The 20780-nt window shown below is 29.4% G+C and overlaps 2 protein-coding genes across 11 annotated transcripts; one reads left to right on the forward strand and one right to left on the reverse strand.

Annotated features, from left to right (window-relative positions):
- Window positions 1-702: 702 nt before the first annotated feature.
- On the reverse strand, window positions 703-9572 carry LOC136999998 (uncharacterized). 10 transcript variants are annotated; one of them, XM_067355473.1, is made up of 10 exons: window positions 9040-9496; window positions 8315-8607; window positions 8117-8204; window positions 7651-7901; window positions 3244-3368; window positions 2830-3073; window positions 2679-2741; window positions 2056-2309; window positions 1771-1930; window positions 703-951 (listed from the first exon to the last, which is right to left on the reverse strand). In XM_067355473.1, exons 4-10 carry the CDS (start codon window positions 7835-7837, stop codon window positions 827-829), a joined length of 1158 nt encoding a protein of 385 aa, XP_067211574.1. In that variant the 5' UTR covers window positions 7838-7901; window positions 8117-8204; window positions 8315-8607; window positions 9040-9496; the 3' UTR covers window positions 703-826. The 10 variants fall into 10 exon arrangements, 3 of the variants coding, with proteins under 3 accessions (XP_067211574.1, XP_067211575.1, XP_067211576.1); XM_067355474.1 differs by having other exon boundaries at window positions 7651-7913; XM_067355475.1 differs by lacking the exon at window positions 8117-8204.
- A 1404-nt stretch (window positions 9573-10976) lies between these two features.
- On the forward strand, window positions 10977-13343 carry LOC105679928 (all trans-polyprenyl-diphosphate synthase PDSS2-like). Its single transcript, XM_067356146.1, has 7 exons — window positions 10977-11116; window positions 11237-11323; window positions 11430-11625; window positions 11719-11985; window positions 12083-12238; window positions 12307-12357; window positions 13257-13343. Exons 1-7 carry the CDS (start codon window positions 10977-10979, stop codon window positions 13341-13343), a joined length of 984 nt encoding a protein of 327 aa, XP_067212247.1.
- Window positions 13344-20780: the final 7437 nt, after the last annotated feature.

A 20780-nucleotide genomic window follows, 5' to 3' on the forward strand; every position in this document is an offset into this window, starting at 1 on the left:
ATTATAAAAGGCAAAAAGGCGATATATTATAAAAATTAATGGACAATTTATTGAATGGTAAGTACGGTTTAATTGGATTCATTTATTATATATTTCTAATAATTGTTACTAATATATCTACTAAATATATCGACTAACAATAACATCACATCAATATTATAATTAGCCACTCAACAATGTAATTGTTATATACAACATGTTATAGTGCATTTACATTGTTGAGTGATATTGAGTGAAATTATAATATTGGTGTAATGTTACTATTACCCAAATGAACAAAAAGATATCTTTTAGATCCCTAAAAGATATCTTGCTATGTCTTGAGATGTCTTACATTTTTCACGAAAAGATATCTTTTAGGAATCTAAAAGATATCTTATGCAACAGTTTAAGATATCTTTCAGATATCTAGAGTTGTCTTTTAGATATCTTGCAGATTCTAAAAGATGTCTCGAAGACATCTTACAGATCTCTTTTCGATATCTTTTAAATATCTTTTAGATATCTTTTATATGTCTTTTTAGATGTCTTGAATATATCTTTTAGATATCTTTTTGAGAGATCTTAAAATCTATATTGGAAAAATGGATAGAAACATAGCACGACAATGTTAAGTATATTAATTATAAGTGCAAATTGCTCTAAACTGCAACTTTTAATTAATATACTTAACATTGTCATATTATGTTTCTCTGATAGAGAAACTTGAAAACAATTTTTTCACTTGATATTTTATTAACACAGTATATTTTATTAATAGCAAATATACATATATGAAAGATGACGCCAAATGTATTTCAATCGAGAATATTGATGAAGCAGTCCTCTATTGTTGTTTTTTCATTCTATATCTCATCTTATCACCAGCATGTCGTAACCAGCTCTTGATATGTTTTACAATGGATGTAACGGTGCAGTCAGGTCCTTTGCCTTTTGTAAAACTTACAGCCGCTGCAAATATATACATATTTATATTAGTAGATAAATATGGTTGAACAACATGAAATATGGGGTTGAGGAAGATTTCTATTTATATAAATAAAAATATTACTATTCTAAAAAATAGCTAGCAAGTTGTACTTCTATATAATTTTTATACATTATAAATGTCAATGAGTATTTTCATACGTGCATTCACAAAGAATATAAAATAAAAAATAACAATGTTAAAACCAAGACTCATGTAATTTTAAACAAATGAAGAGGAAAAAAGAGAATCTTGAGCCAAAGAATTTTTAGTTATTATTCTTTTAAAAATTTATTTAATATTCCAGTTTCGATTAAAATTTAACCATCAGTACATCTTAAGCAATATTAAATCCATTATTTATTATATATATAATTATTTGTAAAAGCCGTAAATAATACATTGTCATTTAACAATTGGAATAATTAAAAGATTGTTTTGTAAAAAATATGTATGAAATCATAAAATAATCACAACACAATGAGTACTAATTAATTAAATAAATGAAAGTATTTTAAAGATTTGATATGTTGCATTACGTGGCTCTTACAAATATTATATATATATAATAAATAATGGATTGAATCTTGCTTAAGATGTACTGAAAATGGTTAAATTTTAACCAAAACCTATACGAAATGTTACTCGAATATTACATAAATTTTTAAAAGAATAACAACTAAAAATTCTTGGGCTCAAGATTCCCTCTTTTCCTCTTCATTTGTTTAAAAAATAACATTTGCAAAAATTTGAAAGCTCATATAGATAATTTCTTACTGTATGCAAAAGTATGTACCACTTACCAACTATGATGTTTGCAAAAGTAGAATTTTCTATTGCAATCGTATTTTTTGCACCGGTCCAAGATAGCTTATGACCAAGGTCAAATGATATACAGTTTGTTAGAATATTGGAAACCATTTTTTGTATGGAGTCACCACCAATACATTTAATTCTTTTGTCCTACAAAAAATATTGTCTGTAAGTGCTATTATTAAAACATTATTTACAAGTATTCTTGACTCTTTGATATTTATCATTTCTAAATTAATCCATTGATTGATTTATATGAATAATGTGATACTTACAAAACATTTACGAAATGCTTCATTATTTTTTAATGTTTCATTGAATTCTAGGTATTGTTCAATTGATGTCAAAGGAAATTGAGGCATCAAATCCATAGTAACTTCATCAATTCCTTCGTTTGCTGGAAATTTATCTCTTAAAATAGCAAGTATTGCACTCAGTTTGGAACTATTTTTAGCTGCTTCTTGTTTTATCTCTTTTCTTAATTGTTCAAAGCCTTCATATAAAATATTTAGCTTTTCACTTAAAGAATCTGAAACAAAAAAACTATTAATATTTTACTATTCAAAATTTAATATAATCATTATCAGAAGAGATGCAAATTTTTGCAATGTTATAAATAATTTTAAAATACAATAATAATACTATAATATAATAATAATACTATAATTTATAATGCTATAATGGTACAATATACAATACAATAAAAATATTTTTCAAAGAAAATAAAAATATTATATATAAAAGATTATAATACTACAATGTACTAAAACGTACAACTTGTGTATATTATTTGCAGTGTTTAAGAGAACAATGATACAATAAAATATACAATTGATATATATTATTTGCAGTTCTTGTTTCAATTTCTTGAACTGTTTCAGAAAATAATGCTACTTACTCAGAGATGCATGTATTTCTTCATTCATATTCACTGTCACTATTGGAAGATTCACTTCTGCATCTGTAACAAATAACAATAATCATACTTTATTTAATTTCTTTATTAATTACTGACTTGTATTATACTATATTATTCCATAAAAAGTTACCGATAGTTTCGTCTTCAGCTTCTTTATCATCATTGTCAATTTCTATATTATAATTAGAATTTTCCTCGTTACTACCGATTTCTCGATAACAGTCAGCAATATCATCATTTATTTCCATTTCTTCACTTTCATTCTCTTCGTGGAAAACTTGAAGCGAAAATAGATGGTCCTTCAAAGATGAAGGAACATCAGAAATGATTGGCTTGTCTTTGTTAACACTTGAGGTTTTATCACATATGAGGTCCTGAGTAATTCAAAATAAAAATCTATTTATATATATATATCTAAATATATAATGTATACATATTTTGTAATATATATATAATTATTTTTTATTTCTTATTCATTATTTCTCTACGTATCAATGTAAAGAATTATTAATCCATATTATTCATTATTATTTTTAATACTCACTTGCTTCTTATTATATTCTGGATTAGCCGGTGCTCCTTCAAGTTGTTTAGGTGTAGCATTTCCCCAGCGATTTTTATAATTTCCTGGCGGTAATTCTATTGTTTTGTTTCTTTTGGAAGCACTTGCTGTATAATATACATAAAATTTTTTGTAAATAAATTTATGACTCTTCAATATTTATATTTCTTAATTCAATATTTCAATTTAGTTCAATATTTACATAATATTTCTTAATTATATATATTTATTCAATATTTTAATTTAGTTCAATATTTATATAATATTTCTTAATTATATATATTTATCTATTAATATTTATTAATTTATGTTATCCAATAACTTACGATTATGATTGTCATCGTCAGAAGAATCGCCATAAAATTGTCTTTGTTTTATTAAACGTTTTGCAGGTAATGTTTGGTTTTTTTCAGAATCATTTAATGTAGCTAATTGAACTTCATCTGAAGTCGAGATGTTAATGCATGACTTTTCTATTTCTCGAGCTTTATCGTAAGTATCATAAGGTCCCAAAATTTTATGATAATTGGAAACGTTCCAATCATTTCCAGGCTTCAGCTTTTTTTTATTGCATTAGTCATATTATATTTAGATGATGGATATGCAAATGTTTTTTGCAAAAAGTTTATCCAACAGTTAGGAACAATTTGGCAATATTGGTCCCAAAATACAACGCAATACATCTAAAATAAAATATTGATTGAGTAATAGTAAGTATTTAAAGAGATAAATAGAAGGAGTAATCTTCTTAATATATAATTAAAACATTATTTTATTTTCTAAAATATTGTTGTGCTTAGAATTTTTAATAACGATAAAATTTACTATAAATTTATAATAAATTAAAAAATTTTTAAATATTTTCAAAAATTAGAAATTATCTTTCGTGACATCATTAGCATCATATATATATATATAATTATCATTGATATTATTTATGTAATATAATTATTTATTATAAATATTTTTTTATTTTACAGCAATTGCTTACTTCAATTATCAGTATGTATAATGGGAATTATACAAAAAGTTTCTTTGTAAGGAAGTCGCATTGCTTTAGCGCTTATTTTACTGACTGGATATATGCCAATTTCAGACCATATATTTCCGATGTGAATTCCCAACTGTCGTGAATCGCATGGATATAAAGGAATATTCGATGAATTTTGTAATGTTTTTCCAACTATTACTATTTCTCCATTTCTTTTACCAATATATTCAATCATGACAATATGCTTATGATCAATATAACAATAAGCGTCAGCTTCTCTTATACAAGACAATGAAAAATTTTTGAATTTTATTTCCCGGTAGGAATATGTACATCCAAATAATAATTCTTTATTCCTGGAATTCAGAAGAATGGGATATTGTTGATACTCATATCTAATATCTCTTCCATTGTATGATTTTTCCATTAAACGTCTGTGTAATTGTTGTAAAGGTTGTGCACTTTTTCGAAGCATCTTCTTCATTTCTTTAAAATAATTTTCAAATGGAAACGCACTGAACATATCTAAACATCCATAGTTTTGAACATCTTTGTGCAAATGTATCAAGTTATGTACATTGTAAGTAATGTATTGTTCACCATACAAAAGCTTGTATGCTTGTACAAAGTGTATTAGCAATTCATTTGCATATTTGTTATTATACTTGCAATCAGTAGGATTACACAAAATACTAATTGCACAATGTAAAACATAAAAATGCCTCAGGTAATCATTTGGTAAATATGACGTCAAAGTTACCAAGCCTGTGTATAGAAGAAACAATCTGAATTCCGTCGCTTTCCAGCGATCCAATTCATTCAATCCTCTCGGTTTTCTTGAAAATTCTTTAGGTATATACGGTATTAACTGTTTCAAATCATCTGACAATTTATGAATTTCAGAAGCAGACAGTTTAACATTCCTTATACCTGTAATCCATAATTTTGTAAGTTTTTTCATTACACCAAGACAAACCAGATGCATGTAGTCTAAAGGAAATTGTGTAACCATTTTCAAGGCTATGTTTTCAAAAGGTGAATTATCTAAATGATGATCTTCATTTTGCCGCAACAAAAATGTTTCGTCAGTACGTAATGGAGCATTTTTGTTTAAAAATAACATCCGACCATTTATCCATTCACCTTCTTCTTCACATTTATCACATCCATAATATCCGGTATGGCTTTTTATACATTTCATAAATGCTCTTGCCGGGGCGTCGCATATTACGGTATTTATCAAAATTTCATAATTTTTTCCTTCATAATTAAATCCTTCTTCTTCAATTTCAGTATATTCTTCAATAAAATTATCAATAATTTCATCAGGTTTTCCAGGTTTACAATATCCATGATAAACTCCAATGACAAAAGGTTCTTCTCTATAATCTATGTGAACAATTTGTCCTAAAAGTGGCCAAAACTGTGCTTTGGAACTTTTTGCCAGTGGTAAACCGTCAATGCCTAAATTGATCCTGATTGGATTTTCAATATTAACAGATCTAGTGTGTTTCAAATGATCTTCCAATGCTCTTTTCAATCCGTGGTAATAATAAGTTCCAGAAGCAGTATTAATCATTGATGTTGTTTGTGGTGTTTGCAACAACGTTCGAGCTTCAGTTGGAAGATCTTCATGTCCATAAGCTTTGAGACCTTTTAGCAATTTAGTAATGGCTACATGAGTAATATTATTTTCAATACTCCAACTCCGTAGAAATTCTCGTAGTGTTGCTTCTTTTTGTGGATAACAATTCAAAACTTCATCGTTATGTTTATCATCTAAATCTGACTCCACGTCAGAATCTTCAGAATAAGAATCAATCCCAAAATCTTCAACATCTTGAGATACATCATTCTCCATCGAAATGTTACGAATATCAATATTTTTGTGAGACTCTCCTTGAGGATTCTCATTCTCAATTTCTTTATTATTTGTTTCATTAATTGTAAACTTCTTGTCTATTTCTTGTCGTCGACGCCATTGTTGGGAACGACTCAAATGTTCATAGTTTTTCCTCTTCGGCATATCACAATATTTCTTAAAAGAGTATTTACAAAATTAAAATGTTTCATACCGTGTGTTTACAAAATAAAAATTTTTCCAAAATTAATTTTTCAACAAATCGTTAAAATTCTTCTCTCATAAAAAAAAGTTAAAGTTAAAAAAGTTAAAGTTCTCTCATTAAATATAACAGTCTCTTGTTCATTCATCACAACTGTTTCAGATTGTAATGTCAGAAGCGAGAAAATACATAATAAAAATTATTTTTTATTATTGCTAAATATATTCAAGTAAAAATATTTTTTATTAAAACAATGTAATCAATAGAACTGAGTAATAAAAAAATCGAAAACTATTTTTTTGTTTTATAGAGGAATTAAATAATATTTTTTGGTATATACATGTACATATACAGTCAAATACTCATATATTTTTGTGTCAGACAATCGATTCCCCAGAGCAACGCAATAGTTTAAAGAGAAATTTTCTTTCAACTTTTCAAAAATATCAAAAATATCAAAAAATTGTGTTAAGATTGAATGGCCCGTTTTTTTGCGGTTGAGTGTATTTTTTTAATTTCATAGAAAGGACCAAAAATGACATACGGAACGGTTTCCAAGTACATGAAAAAAATTGAAGACATTTGTAAATAAGTGAATGAAACGCTATTTCGATGTAAAAAACGTTGTTGACCTGCTGGATCGTGACTCTGTGCAAAAAACAATGAAAAAGTAAGACACAATGATTTTAAAGATGTTTCAAAAGAATCCCCGTTTATTATTGCATAGCGGACAAACGGCTTTGTGCAAAAAAGTGTCATGTGATACTACAAGAAGGCGTTTACAGGCTCATAGTGTGAAATTTCGTAGGACAGTGAAGAAACCGCTACTGTCTGCAAACTACGTCGAGAAAAGGCTCGCTTGGGCGAAAGAAAATTTGGACCGTGATTAGGACAATGTTATTTTTTCGGATGAAGCTTTTTTTTTGGCAAATTCTTCTATTAATCGTGCAAGTTTAAGCTCCGAGGGAAGAATATTTATACTGTTAAGCAGTTAGTTCGACAGATTAAATTTATATAGAAATATTTGTCTTAAAATTGTGCTATAACATTGGCAGAAAGTATACCTCGGAGATGCCAGGCAATTATTGATAATGGAGGTGATAGGACAATTTATTAATAAAGCGTCATAATCTATATCATGCCCAATCTGTGTTTTTCTTTTCAATTAAGTTAAATATTCAATTTCAATTCATTATCCCAAATCGTTTTCGAGTTTCTCTGTACACGCTTTTGTGAAACAGACTGCATATATAGATGTAATATTTATATATATAATATTTATTTTATAATATCCATGACAATAGAATTTTTTAAACTTTATACATATATAAATACCTTTGTTTCTCGATACTAAAATATTTTTTTCTTGTGATGAAAATGTAGAGCGTCTGAAGAACGACTGGAAAAGAAGATCCCAAAAACAGCTTTTATTTGTCATGACTGTTGGAGAGCAACGGTTGTTAGGAAGAGCGATTATATAGTGTGTCCAAAACGTATTTATCAAAACTGTGGTAACAGTCATTTGTTAAGAGCAGTTGGAACTTATATAATTATAACCATGTTGAATATCTTGTTTCTTAAGATGCCTGCAAAGTTTACTACATACATAAACAGACATAATATCGTGCAACAATAAATTATACTTTGTAATTTTTATAATTGATTACTAATTGATATTAATTACTAATTGATATTTAACAGATATATACACTATTAAACTTCACAGATTATAAATTTAAATAACAATGCAACTAACAGTTTAAAAATATAGTATTTTTAAATATTATTTCAAAGCACTTACATAAAAAACTATGATCCATTAGTATTTCTACCACGGTTTGCCATTGATAATAAAAATGGCTTATTATGTTTCACGATAAAATTTTTATCTACAAAAATTGCAATTTTTAAGTAGTAATCAAAGATAATATACTTTAATTGTATTCTTTGTAAATTCATACATTAAATCAAGTCTACGGTATTAAAATAATAAAATTACCTGCAAATGTTTCACCATAAATTGATTCGCCACTTGTTCCATTATCTATTGAAAAATCTCCACCTTGAATTAAAAAATCCTTCACAACTTTATGAAATACAATGCCTTTATAATGCAACGGTTTGTATGTTGTTTTTCCAGTCCTTTTTCTCTACTACACAAAGCGCAAAAATTTTCGTACGTTATAGGATAGATAACTGAGAAAAGCTCTAAGACTATTCAGACCATAGGCAATCCACCCACTTCGATGTCAAAGAATACTCTCATATTGACATTAGCCATGTTGTGTTGTACTATAACAACAAAATATGATTAAGGGGACTTTGATTTTTATAATATTTGTTAAATATATTCATAAAATTATACATATGTACACGTATACACACACACACACACACACACACACACACACACACACACACACACACCATATTCACAAATTTGATGTTATATCTTGTACAATACTAAAGCTGCGTAGTAAATTAAAATGTAAGCAATCAATGTAATGTAAAACTCCGAGCAGTCCTCGAGAGACAAAATGAACAAGGCTTACAATTTGCTATGCGGCTTTGGCATTGTACAAGATATAACCTCAAATTTGTGAATATGGTGTGTGTGTGTGTGTGTATGTGTGTGTAATTTTATGAATATTTAACAAATATTATAAAAATGAAATATAATTCTATAAAATGTCTTACAAAAGTTATGTTAAAAAAGAAAATTACTTTTGTTCTCTATCGAATACGCGTCCGCCTAGGATCGTGGTCGGCGGAAATAGAGACCGAACCATCGTGGCACCGTCGCGCGCCACCTCGAAATTGGAAATCGGAACCAGAATCGGAATTAAAATAAATGTTATGCCCGCATAATTTTAATAATTAGAGCAACACATCTATTGTATTATACGTATGATCTGTATTATATAACACTTAATTATATTTTGTTTACTAGAAATAATAATTTAAAGACATATTTTTAGATGTCTTTAAGATATAATAGATATCTTTTAGAAACGCCTTAAAGACATATTTTAAGAGAAATCATTTAGATATCTTTAATATGTCTATTAAAAATATATTAAAGATATCTTTTAAGAGATCTTTTAGATGTCTATAGATATCTTTTAGATATTCTATAAAGATATCTTCAACGAAACTTTTTTAGACATCTTTTAAATAACTTCTAGATATCTTTTAGAAATATCTTGAAGACATCTTGAATAAAATATCTTTTCGATGTCTACAAGATTTCGATGTTTACTGGGTAGTTGGTGTTTATTAAGTATTTTGTAATCCTTTATCTATTCTAAAACTATTCCTCTTGAATTCATAAAGTATACATATCTGTTGGTATAGAATAATACTATATGAATACCCCAAGAAATTTTCAAGTATTCCAATTATAATGCATGTAACTTCTTGAATCATTCTTATAATATTCTTCTATGAATTCCTAAAGAATTACAATTTAGGAAAGAAGAATACTTTGCGAATTTACTGTGCTATCTGGGTGTCTAGACGAAAATCAATTATCCTGCTTCATTATGCAGTCGATAAAATGTCATTTATATACCATTCTTACTTTTTTCTCTCCTGCCTTTGCATAAACTGGAACAAAAAACTTCCTGTTGTCCTTGTTTCTTACTATAAATGCTTCTCTTACCATTTTGTTCGTCAGAGTGCATCTTGAAAGCAAGGAGGAAACTTCAGTGGTGTTCGCAGTTTGAACAGTAAGTACCAACTCATATATGATTTATTTTTTTATGTAATTTTTTTATAAGTGATTTTAATTTAGATAATTATTATTTATTTTAATTATTTTTAAAATAGAGAAAATTAAATGTTTTTTAAAACTATGTGTATACTTGAATATTAATTTTGAGTTACGGGTGGACTTCCGAAAAGCTATCACCTCTGATTTCGCTGATATTCAGCCTAAATACTTATTTCATCAAGTAAATAATATTCCCAAATGGATTTTTGGCGCAAATGCCCCATCCGCTCCCAGCTCCCCTCAAAGGAAAAACTGTTTTTGTTAATTATTTCAGAAAGTGTTCATTATACGGAAAAAGTTGTCAAACAAAAAATAAAGTTCATAAAAAGCTCTATAAATAAAGTCCTACATATTTTATTATATTTTCCATACATATTTTACCTAACTCCAATATTTTAGTCGTTATTTTTATTCTTGCTTTATTTTTTGTTTGACAACCTTTTTCGTACAATGAATACTTTCTGAAATAATTAACAGAAACCGTTTTACCTTTGTGGTGGCCTAGGGGGACGAAGGGGGCATTTGCGCCAAAAATCCATTTGAAAATATTATTTACTAGATAAAATAAGTATTTAGGTTAAAAATCAGCCAAATAAGAGGTGATAGCTTTTCGGAAGTTTATCCTGAGTTATTAATTATGTTAATAATTAAAAATATAATTTTTTCTAGATTACAGTACTTAAAAAAACAGAAAATGTCTGCAAACATAGCTGTATTCAGAATTTGGAAAAAAAGTAATTCTATGATTACATATCTATGGAAATCGCATGTGACTTTTCAAATCAAAAGAACAATTTGCGTTTCTACAAAAAACAGATATCATTTTAGTAATGTCACTCAGGCGGAAAATAAAATAACAATAAATCAGAAAACAGACTGGACTAAAACAATGTCACAGGCAGAAAAGATTGTTGGATATCCGACGTCTTTTTTAAGTTTAAACTGGATGAGAGCGATGAAGATTGCAAATGTTGCTTTGCACTTAAGAAAGCTAGTTGGCTCAAATCATCCCTTACTAAAAGCAGCCAAGTAAGTCTTATGTGTGACAATGTTGTCTTATAAATAAAAATAAATAAAATTTTATTTACATTTTTTTAACAATAGGAATGTGTTTATTTATAATGGATATAACGCACAAACGTTATTTAGTCTTATTGTGTTGTTAATGTCTAAAGCTGTTGGCCATTTAAATGCAAAGCTAATAGAAGAAGATAAAGCTACAGGTGTATTACACAGGTATAATATATATAATAATTTAAAAGTATAAATCATAAAAGGGCATAATATATATTGCCCTATTATATGATATAATAGAGAGATAGAGTTTTAAATATGTTTTCAGCCAAAGAGTATTGGCCGAAGTTATACAAATAATATGCGCTAGCAACTTGGTACACAAAAGTTTGGAAAATATAAATACAAATGAATCTTTAGAATCATTGAAGTTGAAAAATTTTGGCAATAAAATGGCATTGTCGTGTGGTGATTACTTGCTTGGCAATTGCTGTATTAAATTGGCGACTCTCAGAAATCAGGATGTAAGTAAAGACATTTTACTTATAAAAGTAAAGGGTAAAAAAACCTAGCTTTTTTTATTTTTCAAAATTCATAGAATATGTATTACTTTTCAGGTTGACTTCTTGATATACAGTGCAATAAGAGATTTATATCAAGCAGAATTTGTAGCGCGCAGAGACAGTCAAAATTTTCCCATACCGTCAATACCACCTAAACATTCTACAGGTTATGCACTGAAAGAATGGACGCTCTTAAAAGTTTATAGTGGTGGATCATTACTCGGTAAAAGTTGTCAAGGTACATTAAAGCTAGCAGGACATAATGAGGAAATACAGGAGAAAGGTTACAAATTTGGCAAGCATCTAGCTTTAGCTTGGCAGGTAGTATATTTAAAATTAATGCATTAAGTTTATACGTGTTTGTAATAATTTTGTAAAATTGATAATTTAAGAATCTAATGTAAGAACATTTTTACAGGCTTCCTTGGACTTAGATTTATGCCTTAGCAATAATAAAGAAATTATATATAATTTATGTGCTGCGCCAATTATGTTCCATGTTGAACATAATCCATTGATTTTGATCGAACTTGATAAAGGTTTAGAATCAGTTGAAAAAATTGATTATTTAAAGGTATAAAGCTATACACACACATTCACATATAATTTCTATAAATCTATAAATAATGTTTTATGTTATAGTTGCTTGACATCGTCACAGCTGGTCCAGGCATTGAATTAACCAAAGAGCTTGTGAAGGAACATTCGCAAAAAGCGATGGAAATCTTAAATTTTTTTAAAGAAAGTGATGCTAAAAAAGCATTGTCTAATATTATTGTTGCCATAGGAGATTTTTTTAAAAAAAGCTCTTTTTTCTCAAATTTATTGCTCAATAAGCAATTTTTAATAAATTAATAAATTTATAATTTTGTTACGTCCTAACCTGGAGGGAAAGGAGCGGGTCAGGTATACGGACGGACGCAACAATAAAAGTATAAATTTGTGGTGTTTGCTCGCTGGTCGGTATGAGGAGAGGCGACCGCGCGAGCCGAACGATTTTCCTTGGCTGAGAACAGGTCAACGATCGTAAAGATCGATATTACCCTGTTAGAGGCCTCAACCAATCGTTCGTGGTTCCCTTTTCTGGTCAAGAGAATTAACTCTTTTTACCAAGGGCGGAACCACGTGCAATTTTTCAAAAGGAGAGGTGTTTGAGAGAGAGAGAGGTGAGAGAGAGAGAGATGATTGTGAAAATTAGACTTACTACTTGGATGTCTTCGAAATGTGTTTAGATCTCCAATCCTAAAGTCCAGGTGTAGTCGGCCTTGAGGTGTACTTGATCCTCCTGGGGTCAGTTAGTGGTATCCGCACTGGGTCGATCGGAGATTGATTGCAGCTGAGGGGGATGAGAGTGAAGGGCCACGGCCGATGAGCGTTATATCCTTCGCGCCGGGAAAACTGATCGGAGGCGTTGCACAGATCCTCGTATTCGTAGTCAAAATAATTTTTTTGAACACCGATGTATTCTGAATTGTCTTCCGTAACCGGTCTCGTGTACTGGAGAAGTAATTGACGCGCACGGTATTTTACTCCCCCACGTCGCGTCTTAGATTTGGGCATGAAGGATAATGTCGTCAATCTGAAAATTCCAGGCTAAAAGCGTGCGGTGGTCCGCACCACGATTAGCGGGGATACAGAAACCAAGTACAACGTGCGGTGGTCCGCACCGGAGCAAATAGTTCTGAGTGCTGATTCAGAGAGATAACTGGGTGGTTGGGTGTTAGGTAGGGTGTAGGTTGTACACGAGAAAAGAGATCGAATAGTTTTAACAGACACTTTACTGAATCTATTTTATTACAAACTCTTACAGTCAATTAAAAATGTTGCGAATTGTTTCTAAGTCCCAATATTCAAACTGTTCGGGTAATACTAAAAGCCTCTCTCTACTAACTGGCTGACTCTCTAACTAAAAACTGCTTAACTGCCGCTTTCACGGGTGGGTGTCTTCCTTTTATACTCGAAATTTTGGGTTCTGGAAGGGAGACATTCCTTCCGAGGGGTTGTTAATAAAAATAAGATAAAAAAGGTTGTTTGAAGATTAATAAATGGATTGCTCGAATGACATGTATATCGTTCCGTCGGCTTTTCTGTCGGCGAAAATTCAAAGTCTACTATCGCGGTCACGTGTCTTATCTCGACAAATTTTCGATTGAAGACTTAAAAGATTATTATTATTATTATGGTACATTCGGGATCTTAAATCATTAAAATAATATTTTCGGAACGTTTCTTTGAATTTTCCCGACTGGTCGTGAAAAACTTGTGCAAGGGAAAGGTCCGTACAGGACGTAACAATTTAATAAATTCGATATTTTCTAATATATTGTAAACTAATATTTAATTAAATTATTTTTATAAGTAATGTTAATTAAATAAGAATAAAATATTTAAATTTTATATTTATATAATTATACTTTATAATTAGTATATAGATTATATATATAGACAATATAGAATATATATATATATATATATATATATATATATATTACACAAAAATTCAAGAGTGTACATTACCAATAAACTGGTTAAAATAAATAACATCTCATCAATTTTATTAACAGGAAAAAAACTGTTCCAAGCCTGAATCCCCCTAAAAATGAGAATTTCTATGCAAGATATACTAAGTATATTATATACATAATACATGTTAATATTATGCTCTTTCGCAGAGTGCAAAACATAGGTATTGTTTTTAATGATAGATATTTTGTGTCGATTGAAACGCATATACCGCAACAACAATTTTGACACAAATCGACACATGTCGCTTTCCATTTACAATTTGATTTAAACTCAATTGATACTCTTCGACTCTGCTTGGAAGGAGAGTCGTAGTGTGTTTCTGACTGATTAAACAATATTAGAACGCATTCGCTCCCAGTAGTTGAATCTTTGAGTGTATACTTATGTATATGTGAAGTTTGTTGATGATAGTTAATAATAAAAAATTACAATGGTAAGTATTACGTACTTTGCAATCGTAAATAACGATTTATATTTTACATTAAGATTTATAACTTATTAAGACATTAATAACTTCTCTGCCAGCATCGGTACGTGACAATTACGTCACTATAACGTGTTAACTCCTCGCACGTTACGTTACAAGAACGTCTCATTTGGTGTTTGAAACGTAATTGTTACGTCATTATTACGTAACTAACAGTCAAATTTTTCGTGACAGAAACGTTATATTAACGTGTACTTGTGACTTTATATGACGTGTTGAGCACCTATTCATCACCTAAAAATAATCGGTCTTGAAAAATTAAAATTAGTTTTTACTATACAAATTCATATAGTAAATTATGCATAATTTATTTCATATAGTAAAAAGTAATTTTAATTTTTAAAAACCGATCGATTATTTTCAAGTGTATGTGTTACACTATTTAATATTGTACAATAAAAATAAATACATAAATTTCAAATTTTTGTTTTAAATTAAATATCACAAAATTTATTTTTATTTTTTAAGATATATATATATATATATATATATATATATATATATATGGGGCATTCTTTCTCAACTTTACACCCATGCTGCCCATTTTCTATTTGATCTAAAAATTTTTGAAAAAATCTTAAAATTTACAGAAAAATGTAAGCTTTTCAATGGCGCGTGGCAAAATTATCAAATTCAATTGGATCATACTTAAAATTTTAGAAAACCGAAAAAAAATAATAAAAACGGTAATTATTCAAGTGTAGCGATTATTCATTCGACGTTTTTCTCTTCCAATTAACACTTTCGAGTACTCTGTTTATCTGTACACTGTCACATGAGTCTAAACTAAAATGGCGGATCTAATATGGCCGCCAAAAATTTAAAAAATTTAAGAAATTAACTGATTTTTATAAAACTTGGTATCAAGGGGTTTTTTGGGTTACTGTATACGAGTCTAAAGTTATCTTTCAAAAATACAAAATGGCGGATCCAATATGACCACCAAAACATTTTGAAAATTTTTAGAAATTAACGAATTTTTATAATACTTGGTATCAGGGACTTTTTCGGGTTGCTAATAACGAATCTGAAGTCGCATTTCAAAAATTCAAAATGGCGGATCTAATATGGCAACTAGAATTTGAAAAATTTTTAAAAGTAAGGGAGTTTTATAAAATTTGAACAGAGAGTTTTACGGCCAGCTAAATACAAATCTTAAATCGGATTTCGAAAACTGAAAATGTCAGATCTAATATAAAGACCAAAAATATTGAAAATTTAGAAAATTGACAGATTTTTATAAAACTTGATACTAGAGATACCTCTGATTTTGATGTCGCCTGAGCTCTTACCCCCTACTTTTTGAAATCTTGATATGAAAAAGTCGAACTATTACCAGCATTGGAATATCTCTTAATTACCATTTCTTTGTTGATTGGGACGAAACAGCATGAGTGTAAAGTTGAGAAAGAATGCCCCATTAGTATACTGTCATATAATGACAAAGAGCACCAAAAAACAAAAAAATTTTTGAAAAAACGATTTGATGTAGCTCCACCAGTTTCAGAAATTCTGAGAAATCACTGTTTCGTCCCAATCAACAAAGAAATGGTGATTAAGAGATATTCCAATGCTGGTAATAGTTCGACTTTTTCATATCAAGATTTCAAAAAGTAGGGGGTAAGAGCTCAGGCGACATCAGAATCAGTGGTATCTCTAGTATCAAGTTTTATAAAAATCTGTCAATTTCCTAAATTTTCAATATTTTTGGTCTTCATATTAGATCTGACATTTTCAGTTTTTGAAATCCGACTTAAGATTTGTATTTAGTTGGCCGTAAAACTCTCTGTTCAAATTTTATAAAACTCCCTTACTTTTAAAAATTTTTCAAATTCTTAGTTGCTATATTAGATCCGCCATTTTGAATTTTCGAAATGCGACTTCAGATTCGTTATTAGCAACCCGAAAAAGTCCCTGATACCAAGTATTATAAAAATTCGTTAATTTCTAAAAATTTTCAAAATGTTTTGGTGGCCATATTGGATCCGCCATTTTGTATTTTTGAAAAATAACTTTAGACTCGTATACAGTAACCTAAAAAACCTCTTGATACCAAGTTTTATAAAAATCAGTTAATTTCTTAAATTTTTTAAATTTTTGGCGGCCATATTGGATCCGCCATTTTAGTTTAGACTCATGTGACAGTGTACAGATAAACAGAGTACTCAAAAGTGTTAATTGGAAGAGAAAAACGTCGAATAAATAATCGCTACACTTGAATAATTACCGTTTTTATTATTTTTTTTTGGTTTTCTGAAATTTTAAGTATGATCCAATTGAATTTGATAATTTTGCCACGCGCCATTGGAAAGCTTACATTTTTCTGTAAATTTTAAGATTTTTTCAAAAATTTTTAGATCAAATAGAAAATGGGCAGCATGGGTGTAAAGTTGAGAAAGAATGCTACATATATATTGTAAATATACATTAGAATATATATTAAAAGTATATATATTCTTAGATTTTTATAGCAACATACAAAAAGGTATATATATTTCTACAATGTCTTTTAAAACTAACTTGTAACAATTAAAGCAAAAATTAAAAAAAATTTCTTACTATATGTATGAATAAAATTAACATTCTGTAACGATCAATGGGAGACCGTTGGGATATGTGAGTACTTGACAAGTGGTACGACACTCAAAGAAAGAATTAAAGTAAGAAAACTGAGATATATTTCTAATACAGTTTAGGTTATACAGCCAGAGAGTCTTCTCTCTGGTACTAATATGGTCAGTATATGGTCCAATAGAAAAATCTGTACAAAAAACAGATTCTCCTTAAATAACAACGCGCTGATATCTTTGTAAGCATGTTCTAAATACTGATCTATAATATATGCATATATATACAGAATGTCCCATTTTAAATCACGCACCTGAATATCTCGTCAGGGGAGCCATCAATCCGAAAATAACCCTTACAAAAGTTGTTGGGTCCGGAGGGGGACATCCGATGATGACATTGGTTTAACCTAGGGTGTACATGCCAAAGTCATATGAAGGTCAATTTTATTTTTTTAAATGGAACACCCTATTTATGATTCCAAAATCTAATAGCTGGTGTCAAGAGCTTTTCAAAACACTATAATGAAGTTATTTTTCATTAAGTACTTTTCGAGTTATGAGGCTTGAAAGTTACAGCATTTTGACATAAAATACAAAATATCTTGTAAAATAATTCATTTTCGGGAATCTTACCTTTAATATTCTTGAAAACAACAAGCTGATAGAGCCAGAGCTAGTTATAATTGCACAAATTTCCTTTTATTATAACATTACATACGTTTTGGCCTAAAGGACGTGGCCATCTTCAGTGTAACAAATTAAAAAATCGTCGTTAGTCGTAAAACGTTGACAAGATAGTCAATTTAGGTAACGCATCCTGTTAATATGAAAACGATGAGTTAAGAACGTTCTCCAAACACAAAATTCACGAATTCAATTCATTAATTATGTCTAAATACCTTATCTTGACATGGATAGTACATTTTTTTCATAAATTTATGAGAAGCCATGGATCATCTATCTTGCAAACAGAAAGAGAAATAGATCAGAAATTACTAAAAAATTTTGTTAGGAAAGAAAAATTGACTTAGTTAAGAAAACGTAAAAAAAAAAAAAATATATATATAAATTAGATTAAAATAAGGTTAAAAATTAAAAGAAAAAACAAAACTAAACAGAAAAATAAATTAGTTTCGAAAAAGATATCTACCTTAGGAGATTCGTTAGAAATAAGTATCAAGTAAATAAAATAACATGCGTCGACGGCAGTGAGCCAGGCTTGACTGGCAAAATGTAGGAAAGAAGGAGGAGAGGGGATAGATTAAGGAAATATTTTAAAAGGTGGGGAATTTCTTAAGGATTGGAAGATATGTGTCAGGTAATCTTTTCGTGTCCTCCTGTTTATTCAGTCTTGTACTCTGTCTTTTTATATGAAGCATTTCGGAAGTTAATCTTTTGCTATAACATGGTTCTCTGTCTAGTATGTCAACTTTGTCCCATTTGAAGTCATGATTGAAATCCTTTCTGTGGCAAGAAATTACTGAGGGGGAACCTGATTTTTTATTGATATCCGTTCTGTGTTCTTTTATTCTAGTCCGTAATTGTCTTTTTGTCTGTCCTACGTACGTGGCGTCACAGTCTTGACAAGAAATCTTATAAACAATATCACACTGGTTCATCCTGTCTAAAGGGTCCTTTCCAGTTTTTATGATTTTGTTTAATTTGTTGTTGCATGAAAAGACCAACATACATTCATTTATTTTTGAAAACTGAAAAAATTGTTTAGATACATTTTTTACATACGGGATCGTAAAAATTTTCCTTTTTTTATTATTATCGTTGTTCTTATCGTCATTTTTGTTAAAATTTTTGTGTATGTGGAAATTAATTCTGTTTTTAATATTTGAAAAAATAAAATCTAGTGGATAACTATTGTTTAACAGAATTGTTATTATGTTTTCAAGATTTTTTTGTTGAAAACGTGGATGTGAGAGCCATAGGACCCTATCGACCATGCCAAAAATGACACCTTTTTTATGAGATAAAGGGTGGTGTGAGTGAAAATTTAAATATTTTCCCGAGTATGTCTGTTTGTGAAAAATGTCAAATATAATCTTCGAGTTGTCATTTATAATTAACACATTGAGAAAATTTATCCGATTATTATTGCTAACCTCCAGTGTGAATTGCAACCTAGGATGTATGGAATTGAAGATCGTAGTGGTTTCATTTAGTAAATTATATGGGACTGCAATCAGGATGTCGTACACATATCTATAATAAAACGAAGGTGTGCATGGTAAACGTTCCATGGCTAAACATTCCAGGTCTTGTAAAATAATGTCCGCTATGATGGGGGATAAGGGAGAGCCCATTGGTGTACCAAAGATCTGTTTGTAAATTTTATTGTTAAAAATAAAGAACGTAGAATTTAAGACTAGAGTGACACCCATAACCAATTCATTAAGTGGTATGGAAGTATGACCCCTTATCTGATTCCATTGTTTCTCAATGCTATTACCTGTATTTTCAATAGGTACGTTAGTAAATAACAAAACCACATCTAAAGAGGCGATGCAAATATCTGGATTAATAAGTTTTCCGTTTAATTTTTTAACCAAACTGAAGGGGTCAGATAAGGGGTCATACTTCCATACCACTTAATGAATTGGTTATGGGTGTCACTCTAGTCTTAAATTCTACGTTCTTTATTTTTAACAATAAAATTTACAAACAGATCTTTGGTACACCAATGGGCTCTCCCTTATCCCCCATCATAGCGGACATTATTTTACAAGACCTGGAATGTTTAGCCATGGAACGTTTACCATGCACACCTTCGTTTTATTATAGATATGTTGACGACATCCTGATTGCAGTCCCATATAATTTATTAAATGAAACCACTACGATCTTCAATTCTATACATCCTAGGTTGCAATTCACACTGGAGGTTAGCAATAATAATCGGATAAATTTTCTCAATGTGTTAATTATAAATGACAACTCGAAGATTATATTTGACATTTTTCACAAACAGACATACTCGGGAAAATATTTAAATTTCCACTCACACCACCCTTTATCTCATAAAAAAGGTGTCATTTTTGGCATGGTCGATAGGGTCCTATGGCTCTCACATTTTCAACAAAAAAATCTTGAAAACATAATAACAATTCTGTTAAACAATAGTTATCCACTAGATTTTATTTTTTCAAATATTAAAAACAGAATTAATTTCCACATACACAAAAATTTTAACAAAAATGACGATAAGAACAACGATAATAATAAAAAAAGGAAAATTTTTACGATCCCGTATGTAAAAAATGTATCTAAACAATTTTTTCAGTTTTCAAAAATAAATGAATGTATGTTGGTCTTTTCATGCAACAACAAATTAAACAAAATCATAAAAACTGGAAAGGACCCTTTAGACAGGATGAACCAGTGTGATATTGTTTATAAGATTTCTTGTCAAGACTGTGACGCCACGTACGTAGGACAGACAAAAAGACAATTACGGACTAGAATAAAAGAACACAGAACGGATATCAATAAAAAATCAGATTCCCCCTCAGTAATTTCTTGCT

The sequence above is a fragment of the Linepithema humile genome, chromosome 5, assembly GCF_040581485.1.
Source record: "Linepithema humile isolate Giens D197 chromosome 5, Lhum_UNIL_v1.0, whole genome shotgun sequence".
NCBI lineage: Eukaryota > Metazoa > Arthropoda > Insecta > Hymenoptera > Formicidae > Linepithema > Linepithema humile.